The sequence below is a fragment of the Humulus lupulus genome, chromosome 8, assembly GCF_963169125.1.
Source record: "Humulus lupulus chromosome 8, drHumLupu1.1, whole genome shotgun sequence".
NCBI classification, from domain to species: domain Eukaryota; kingdom Viridiplantae; phylum Streptophyta; class Magnoliopsida; order Rosales; family Cannabaceae; genus Humulus; species Humulus lupulus.
In genome coordinates this window covers 50,633,012-50,643,619 of record NC_084800.1, presented here as the reverse complement: position 1 = coordinate 50,643,619, position 10,608 = coordinate 50,633,012, and the positions used below count along the sequence as shown (strand labels likewise).

The following is a 10,608-nucleotide window of genomic DNA, read 5'->3' as shown; positions in this document are numbered from 1 at the left end:
CGCAGGAAATGGGGATAACAGTTTTGTTTAATTAGTTTTTATTTTAAAGTTATTTTGATTTTTTTTTCGTTTTTTATGGGTTGTTGAATGATATATCATACCACAAAGTATATATACTGAGTTGAAAAATAATATACCATCAAAACTTACAAAATTATTACTAAAAAAATGTATATACTATGCTAACAAAGTTATATACTGCCATTAAAATGTATATACCATGATAAAAAATTATATATTACCAATATGTATAATAAAATAGAAACTAAATATCACAAAAAAAAAATTATATACCATACCACAAAAAACATATACACTAATTGGAAAATAATATACCAACAATCTATAAAAAACTTTAAAAAATCAATATAACTTTAAAATAAAAACTAATTAAACAAAACTAATATACATATATCACTATATTAAAGTCATACAATCCTAAATAAATAAATATATTATAAAAAAAAAGGTAATATAAGTAATCAACAATGTAAAAGAGTCATTTCTCTCTAATTTTAAAAATGAGGATATTAGCTTCTTGATACTTTTATTTTGGGTCATTTACTATAATTTCTCTAAACTATATTATATTATTATTTTATAATCATTATTACTATTTTATTATTATTTTTTTAGAAATTATTGAACTTTTAATAATTGTTTGCAAAATAACATATCTGAAATTCGACCAGTTGTCTAAATTTTTCAACCAACTTTATAAAATTTTCAATCAGCTACTTGAATTTTTCAACTAACTGTTTAAATTTTCTACTAGCTGTCTAAATTATGAGAGATCATTTTGCAAAAAATTATTAAAACTAAGGTAGAATGCAAAATAATTTTAAAAAATATATCATTTTGCCAAAAATATTATAATAAAATATATATATTTATAGAACCAAAGTTTCTGCTATAATAGATAGTTTGATTAAATCAAAATCAAGTACAAATAACAATACTTAACAATGGAAAAGCTTCAATCTTCACACTGACATGATATTATTAAGAGACTGTATTTATTTATTAAGAAGAAAATCATGAGAAGAACTTAGTATTTACATAATCTCAACCTTCCATGACCAGAAGGCCGATAAATTCAGTGGACGGTAGTAGCTAAAATGAACATATTCAAAAGCACACGTGCCCCATTTTGTCAATAAACAGAGGCATTGTCCTGTGGCCATGACCCCCCTGCCATTACTGCTTCGATTTCCGGTATTTTCCGGGGGACATTGGTCAAATTCCTGCAACCATTTGCAGAGACATACTGCAACCCAAAAGAGAGAGATAGAGATATTAGAGTTAGACTTTCGAACAGGCCTCTACTTGGACATCATATGGCAATTAACTATAAAGAAAAGAAAAAAAAAAAGATCTGAAATGAGCATTTTAGGCTCGATTTAAAAAGTAAAACTCCTCAAAAAATGAATTATGATCGAATGTTAAAAGGTACAAGTACCTCTAGACCAAAATCCCCATAAAATTATTTTTACTTGTGATAAGCTATATATTGCACCTATACTTCTCCGTGGCTGAGAAATGTAATAGATGGAAAAAAGTACCATCTTGGACGGAGGGAAACTAGCTAGATATTTATCTCAATTTGAGCATAAGCTATAAATAAATAAAAAAAATAAAAAAGCTGAAAATATGATGATTTTTGTGCAATGAGATTGATATGAATCTCCAGGAGTGAATATATTACAAGACTTAGAAATCAAGAGAGAGATTTAATGGATTACCAGATCACTTTCTATTCGAACACCACCAAAATCTTTAAATCTGATAATTGCTTCATGGTTAAAAAACCTGGCAGTCTTTGAGTTTCCCATTGCAGGCACCAATAAAGCATCAATGAAGTAGCAACCAGGTTCCACTGTTATCACCTATAAAAAGACCCCAACAGCATAAAATGCAACCAAAATATACACATTTTAACAAACGCTAACAGACTAAATCAAGCTATCTTGTAAAATGAGTTGATCTTTAAATTATAACATAATATGATTAAGAAGTCGAATATTAATGGTCACTGCTAACCATTCCCTCTTGGAGTTCTCTGACTGTGCGTAAGGATTTCAACCCAGGTTCTTTTGGCCTCTCCATTCCCTGCATATCATTCCCATCATCCCAAGCCCAATTAAGAAAGACAGAAAGTATAAAACTATTTAGTTTAGAGAGAGAGAGAGAGAATCAGTGACTAGAAAGCATCAGCCAGATACATTAAGCATTAAACCTTTAGATAGCCTCCAGGATCATGTGTGTCAAGGCCAAGGAAATGCCCCAGACCATGAGGCATGAAAACAGCACCCAGTCGTTCAACCATCATATCATCCACATTGCTAGAACCCCAAAAACAAAAGGTCAATAGACTGTAAAATGTCTCTCTAAATAATGGAAATGCACATAACTTGTAAAGGCAGTCAGATTAAGCTATAGTACCCAACAAGAATGCCTCCTCTCAGCAATGAATCGAGAACAATCCTTTCTGCTAACCTGCAATAAATACAAGACCAAGCGTGAGCATGTCTGAATCAATAGCTTAAAAAAATTCAAAATGATCAATATTGTCAGAAATGTGGTAATCTTCATTTTCTTTTCCCCATTGACTAATGAAGAGGCCAAGAAACCACAGATGTTTGTCAGGTTCCAATGAAATATATGCAAATAATTTCTGAATAACACGTATAACTTAGAATACAGCACAGCTCTAGACCAGCTGAAAATGTTATCAAGGATGTCCAATCCAATAAAAAAATTCTTAAAATTTTGTAGTCAGGAGAATGAAGAGCTTGAAAAGCCAATGCTTTAAAACCACACGCTACGATACTTAAACAAGGTAATGCAAGTGAGCTGAAAAATGATGAAACATCTCGAAATATAACATCTACACTACCTAAAGAATAATGTAGAAAAACCTTTATTGGCACTGTCTGGCATGCAGATTTGTTAACAGCTGCACTTGATTTCATTTTAATTCTGTGCGTGGATGATGCTCACCATTTTATAAACCAAAATCAAAAATATGAAAACAAGGATTTGTAGTTGGTGCTTTGCCTCCAGTGCTACCATCTTATTTTCATAATGCAATACATTATGACCTCAATTTAAATTACACTCAAACAGATCAGGAATTACGCATAGCAAGCATAATGAATATTGACATTCTCCCACATAATATATCAGATATATTAATTTATCCAAACTATTTGCTAAAAATGAAATAACTTAGACTTACTTATGCATCTCTATCCAGGTTACTCCAGGTTTCATTGTAGATATGACCGCGTCATGAGAATCAAGAACAGCCTATGAATAAAAATAGTAAGAACAATTTACTGCGGAAACACTATAAATGCTAAACATTAACGCAGCCCCCTCAACTCCTCTTTATTGAGGAAACACCAAAAGAGGCTCAACATTCAAAACATATAAACCAACTTAGCAGCCCCTCAACTCCTCTTTGGGCTCCAGAGAGATAGAGAGAGAGAGATTCAGTGCTAGAGATATAAGCACTTACATTGTATATAAGTGATTGGTCAGAGGAAAATTTCCCGTTTACCTGCACATAAAAGATTAAAAAAATGCCACAAAAAAAAGATTGAAAAAATAAAATCTGGGGTTAAAAAAATTCATCACGTAGAAATTGCCCCGCCAACAATAAGACAAGCCTTCTCCTAATTTGAACTTCTCAAGAACTTTTATTTGTTCTTTTTTACAACATTGAAACCAGTGTTCTACAATTCAACTAACAAGAAAAACAAAATACTCACAGGATAGGAACAAGTTATGTCAGAACCATAAAAGTGATATTCAGCTCCCATATCAAGCAAAGCCATATCCCCATCATTCAAAGTCTGCAACCAAAGACACTGTGTTTACTAGAAAATCACAAAAAGGTAATTGTACTTCAAGGATGAATTTCACTGTACCCTGTCGTTCGGAGCTGCTGCATGCCCATAATGGAGAACGGCACTGTTATAAAATATTATAGCTGTTAAACAAATTTTGACTTGAAGTACATGTCTTACAGAAACAATCATAACTGGAAGTAAGTGAGAAATCTATACATAAACATATATTAAAAATTAGTATAATTATTGTGGCTATGGGGAAAAATAATAATTTACTATTAAAACGTAAAGCATACCTGTTCCCACCAGTAGCACATATGCACGTGTATGAACAATGCCTACATCCACCATACATGTAGGTGTGATGAAGAAATATGCTTTCTAATTGATACTCTTTCATGCCTACCCTAACTTTTCTCATGACCTGCTCGGAACAACATTTTGAATGATTACACAAGTTAACATTGGAGCAGGAAACATTTGAAGTTTTCAGATACTTATAAGAAACTTCAAAAAACAAATCCACTGAATCAAGATGATACTATCATGAAGTCACCAGTTATTATCTACTGATCCTTTAGTAAGAGGTATATTGGCATTTTTTCTTTGCTAACGCTAGTGGATTTAATTTCCAAACTAAAACCCCTGCCAAACCTGAAGATCTTTGGGAGCATAACAGTGTGTTAACCTATAATTTTATTAAAAAAAAATTAAGACTGGAATATTTGTAAAAAGTTACCTCAATATGAGCTTCAGAACTTATATCATTAGCAAACTGGATAAGAGAAAGCTCCAGGTCTGATTTTAAAACGCGACATTCAGTCAAAATTGGATGCAAAGTAGTCAAATCACTTTCAAACTTATCTATCCCCTGCGTAGAAAATACAATAAAATGGTGAATATAACATTATGATAACCTGTAACATAGTAACCTATATATTGTTGTACACATTTATTGATTTTTTCTTTCTTTAACTTCAACCCATGACCACTCTGTTCATACACACTCACCCAACTACTTGAGCTAACCAGTGTCCAGTAATGATATCAACGTTGAATGAAACAAAATTCTGACAAAACAGAAAACCTGTACATTACATAATTTTAGTATATGTTAAAGACTTTACAAACATGCTCTATCTCCATCCCCATCCCCATTCAAGCCTTACAAACACCAAAGTCCCCTGGGTATTTCATGTTCCAAAGTATAAATAGGTTATTGTGCGAGCAGAATGAAAGTATACAATGGTCGACAGACCTCAAATTCTGCCGGTTTTGAGAAGTTATTACTATCAGTATTCAGTCCATGCAAGAGGAACAATAGAGGTTTACTGGATCCCTGGAATTCATCTTGTAAAACTTTCAAAATCTCATCGGTATAGTATACTATGTCAACCATATATTTCTCCTGCAAATAAGGAACATATACATGAGCAAATAAATAGCTATCTTGCCTTAAAGAAATTCTTATGAACCGTTCAATCACCTTGAAGTGGACTAAAGGCTTTATTTCTCCCAACCAAACAGCATAATCAGCAGGTAACCTAGGAGCAAAAAGAAACGATTTTCCTGATGCAATGTCCTTCAAGGAAAAAAAATTATATATGAAAATCTATAAGTAAACATGTTTCAGTAGCTTATGGAAAGTATGATAAACATCGTAAGTGGATAAATACAGTGAAGCAACCCCAACCAATCCCATTACAAACAGAAGGAAAATAACAAGTCTCTAGGACTGCAAAACTCCTAAGACCAAATTAAATATTAAAACAATTCAGACCCAATAATATGGTCGTATAAACCAGCAATATAAAACAATAAATTACATCAAAGCGAGCAGACGGATCCATTTTCCAAAACAAAACTTACTATAGCTCCATAAAAACCAGGCTCAACCACTCCAAACAAGTAAGCGAAGTTACTCTCCTGTCTACCCATCAAACGACATATCAGATTGTCAGTACATTTACCATTAACCATTCAATCTAAAAAAAAAACACACATAAATAACATTTATAATCAAGATAATCCAAAAAAAAAAACATGGAAACGCGGGTTTTTTTATATATTCTTTTTCTTTTTTAATGTAGGTACCTGAAGAGTTCGATGTGATCAGTATCATGGCGAGTTTGCTCCTCACCCCCCTGTGAACAAAAATAATAATTAGAAATAAAATCTTCTGATGAATCAATTTACAGAAAATATGTTCATGCATAATGAATAATATAGGGAAGAGAGAGAGAGAGAGAGAGAGAGTTTACTTGGAGAAAAACGAAACCATGGAGTGGGCGAGAAGGCTGAGAAAGGTGGTGACGAAAAGAATTGAGAAGCTTTTTCCGGTTGATGACGTGGAGCTCCATCGGTACTGGTGGAGGAGAGAGTCGCGACGGCGAAGCCATCTAAAATGGTGTCCTTGGTTTCGCCGTAGGCGGCCTGCTGTAGAAAGTCCGAAACGAAGACTTCCTCTTAACAAAACTGAGTCCCAAAACGGCAGCGTTCGTTCACTCGCGTTAGCTGATCCGTTGGGCCTACTCCTTATTCAGGTAGCCCAAACAGATTGTCGCTTCTCCAATCCGAAGCCCAAGTCTACACAACCTTCTAATTCACCAAAATAAAAAGAGGAAATTCACCAAATATGAGATTTTTTTTTAAGCTGTGGTAGTTTTTTTTTTCTTGAGTTTCTTATGGCATATTTTTTTGTTTATATTTTTATTGGAGTTTTTTTTCATATATTTGTATACTATATTTTATTTTTTATAAAATTTTAGTAGCTAGTTTTAATATGTTTTAAGGTTATTTTTTTAATTTTAATTTTTTGTATTATTTTTTATCATTCATATTTTATAAAACTTTTTTTTTCACATTATTTTTTGAAAAAAAAACGTTATCTTTATCACCATGCTTTTTATTTCTATTTTTTATTATTTTCTTCTATTTTTATCTTCTTCAATCAACATGTTCTCCGCAGTAACCAGTTATCACTATCAAAACAATTTTAAAATTTTTTTGTGGTAGTAATTATATGCCACTGTCAATTTTTTTTTAGTGATGTCCAGTAACTGATTACAACTATAAAAACCTGTTTTATTTTTAATGTGGTGTTTTAATAACTCGTTACAACTATAAAAATAATTTTAATTTTTATAGTAATGTACCATTATCAAAATACCAATTGAATTGTAATTGGTTACATAGTGAGACTTGGAAGAAAAAAAATGATATGATAAAAATAAATTAAATTGATCATGAATGTAACTAGTTAAAGCTAGGGAAAAAAAATAGATATGAAAAAAAAAAAGAACTAGTTGTGATGGTAACCGGTTACTTAACCAGACCTGGAAACAAATAGGATCCAAACAAAAAAATATCTAAACATATCATAATGGTAACTGATTACAGCTAGGTTTGAAGAAAAAAAAAACAAATCGCCATGGTACCTAGATACTAGGTAACGCCCTTGATAACTAAGACCATTACACTATGTATTTTAAATAGTGCTGGACTTGCTAACTCAAGTCATTTGGTTATAAATGGTTATAAATGTGTTACTAAGGATAATCCTTGGATTAGAGTTAAAAAAAATTTGATCGTAGAAATAACTATTTTCATTAAAAAGTTTGAGTCTGTACATGGGATCCCAAAAATAAGGGCTTGCAAGGCATTTACAACTCTCAAAATAATTACAATGTAAGTCGGCCTAAGTGGCAAAATTAAGTTTGGCTCTAGTCCCTATTGATCCTTCGGCCGTGGCAGTCGAGCAGCTGCATATGTACACGCTGCCCCTAAAACTCTCCAATTCATAGCTGGCCCAGCTTTCCCTTTCCCATACCTGCACCACGTAGCACCCGTGAGCCAAGGCACAACAAAAAAACTTAAATTAACATATACAAATGAGCAATAGTATATAAACAGTAAACTTGAGTCGACAAATTCAATAAGCAACAAGTCATAAGCAATAAGCTTAGTAGTAATAATCTGCTCAATCCAACACATAATCAATTCTCAACAATCAATACAGTTAGTTAAGTGCAAACGACACTTCTTTTTATTTAAGTGACGTTCAGGCCCGACGCCCTTAGGCTTGGTCCTCTCTGGTCTTATGGCTGACCCCAACATGCTTAGGTCGGGCTACGTTTCGCACACTTAACGTTAGCCCTGGCTCCCTTAGGCCGGACATTCAAATAAAATATAATCAAACGGATAGATCGCATAACTCGCAATTAGTTGCAGCATAACACAAGTATGCCTAGCCAAATATTCTCAAATACAAATATAATCGTAGTCATAATCACATTCGTTAACAGGGGTCCAAGCCTCGATCACAACCCAGGTGCAACTTTCTACCTCGAGTCTCGAGCTGAAAATATAAGGTGATCCCGAGAACGATCTCTATTCCCGAGCCTTAGCGGTATAACCCAATCACAACGCAATAATGGATAACCATCAAAACCTAAATCAATGAAAAGCTTCAGAATAATTTACTAGTCTCTGAGATCTCAAGTTTGACTAAACAGGGTAGTAGAATCTTTCCCGAGCCCTTAAGATTAAGTTCCGGGCATAAAAATCTTATTTGGCCATTTTTACCTATGCGCACCGCAGCGCCCCCTAATGGGTTGCGGCGCGCCTCACGTCAGAGGCCCCCAGCCACTACATTCCCAGGGACACACGTCGGGACTCAACCCTGAAGGGTCACAACGCACCTAGGCAAAAATTGAAAACCTTAGACCCTGGGTTCACACAGGTTGCGGCGCCCCAAGAACAGGGTTGCGGCACAACCCTACGAACCCAGATTTTACAGCTTTCTTTCTGCGTTTTCCCCAAGCTAAACTCACCATAATTCAATTTAAACATACACTAAAGCCATACTTGAGTCTAGGACCCTCAATAACACAGCCTGAATAGCACAAACAACTCAAAATCCAAGTCAAATCCTTAAACCACCCAAGCTAGAGCTAAACTCACCTGTTACACCCAGATTTCGAGCCTTGAGAATTATGATCTCGAAAGCTGGATTCGTCAGGTGTGAGCTCGCAATATCTAGAATATGTGTTCGCAACCTAGGCATCGAACCTACAAAGCAGGTGGCAACCTCGAAGATGGGTAGCCTCGAAGTCCACACAAGCTCGAAAGACAGACATCGGAGTACGTCTGATCTCGGGTGGCCTCAAATCAAAAGTCCCGAGCCTAACATAAGTATGAGCTCGAAACTATGTGATCTTGGAGAAAATATTACAACTTGAAAGTCACTCAGAGACCTGGGATGGCACGATGCTGACGATGTAGGTTGCTGACTTCGAACATCTTAGTGAGTCAATTGGAGAGACGCAGTCTACATTTATTGTTGTAACTTCCCTATAATAAAGGGATATTTATTATTCAGTTATACGCCCCCTGGTCTTCAGGGGACGTTTCCTTGTATATAGGAGTTACAATCTTTTAAAGCTTTTAAATTTATTAATGTAGAAGAGAACTTCCCAGAGACGTGTGGGAAAGTATCCTGAGACTTCCTCTATAAATAGAGAAGTCCTGTACCTTTGTAAAGGACCGAAATTGTGTGATTTTGAGAGAAACTCTGGAGAATTCATCTCTGAAGAATTTCTAGAAATTTCCTAAGTTCTAATAACAAAGACTCGTGGACTAGGCAGAGTTAACTGCTGAACCACATAAAATTCCTCCTTGTTTTATTGCATATTCTGGCCATAAATATTTATTGTTTACGTGCTCTACATTTCAAGTTGACGAAAAACGGCGTCAACAGTTTGGTGCTTTCATTGAGAGCCTTAAGCATTCAGTCCCTGAACAAGTTACGGCCGCAAACGATCAAAACATTCCTGAAGAAAACTATCTGAGACGCCCTGGGAAGCAGCCAATGGTAAACCCGGATGCTGAAGAGAGAAGCGAGTCCTCCGATTCTCGGGGACCACCAGCACCTCCAAGGGATGAGGATATGTACTACAATCCTGAGTGGTACGTTCCCATTGTGGAACTTGAAAACCGGCAGTTGAAACAGCAGTTGGCAGAAGCCAACAAGCGGAATGAAGAGTTGGCTAGGATAGCCGCAGAGGCTCAAGCGGCTCAGCCCCCGCCTCCGCGTGAAAACCAAACCCCCTCCTCCGAGGGACATGCATGTTCCTCCCCGCAGGCCTCGTGGGCGTCCACGAAAAAACGATGCCACAATAAGGCAGGAACAACCTCCGGCACAAGCAGAGCCATCCGCTCCCTCGAGACCCCAGAGAAGTACCCGAGCTAGGGCTCCGGTTAATTCAACTGTGGAGGTACCAGTAGGAACTGAGAACAACCGAGCCCCTGCAGAGGCTCGGACTCAAATCCATGGAAATACACATAATGCAACCAACCCATCTCGGGCAAACTCCAGACCGTCTAGGCCACGAAATGGGTGGCAGCCACCGTCACCCATACGATTCCCTCCATCGCCTATAAGATATCCTTCACCTCCTCGTAGGAATGCCCAACCAGTTTGAGATGATGAGGAAAGACGTGCGGGAAGGAGACAAGTGAACAGAGAGGCTTTCCGAGAACGGAGAGGCGCCCAATCTGAAAGAAGTCAAACGTCCCAATCTCGCACTGCAAAGACAAGGCGGCATGAAAGAGACCCATCTCGAAATAATCATGTGACAAGTCTTACTAGTGACGACTCTGGAGATACCAGATCAGTCAGTATGCATGATCAAGGTCGAAAGAATACTGGGAGCCGCAGGAATCGCTCCGACCTGTGTGAACACTTGAATAAGAA

General features: G+C 35.9%; 1 protein-coding gene across 1 annotated transcript; it reads right to left on the bottom strand.

Moving 5' to 3' along the window:
* Positions 1 to 904: 904 nt before the first annotated feature.
* LOC133797175 (uncharacterized) lies at positions 905 to 6,310 on the bottom strand. Its single transcript, XM_062234997.1, has 16 exons — positions 6,116 to 6,310; positions 5,949 to 5,998; positions 5,724 to 5,784; positions 5,341 to 5,436; positions 5,113 to 5,262; positions 4,594 to 4,725; positions 4,151 to 4,278; positions 3,933 to 3,975; positions 3,774 to 3,857; positions 3,521 to 3,562; positions 3,239 to 3,309; positions 2,443 to 2,496; positions 2,237 to 2,342; positions 2,041 to 2,109; positions 1,743 to 1,886; positions 905 to 1,267 (listed from the first exon to the last, which is right to left on the bottom strand). Exons 1-16 carry the CDS (start codon positions 6,251 to 6,253, stop codon positions 1,154 to 1,156), a joined length of 1,482 nt encoding a protein of 493 aa, XP_062090981.1. The 5' UTR covers positions 6,254 to 6,310; the 3' UTR covers positions 905 to 1,153.
* Positions 6,311 to 10,608: the final 4,298 nt, after the last annotated feature.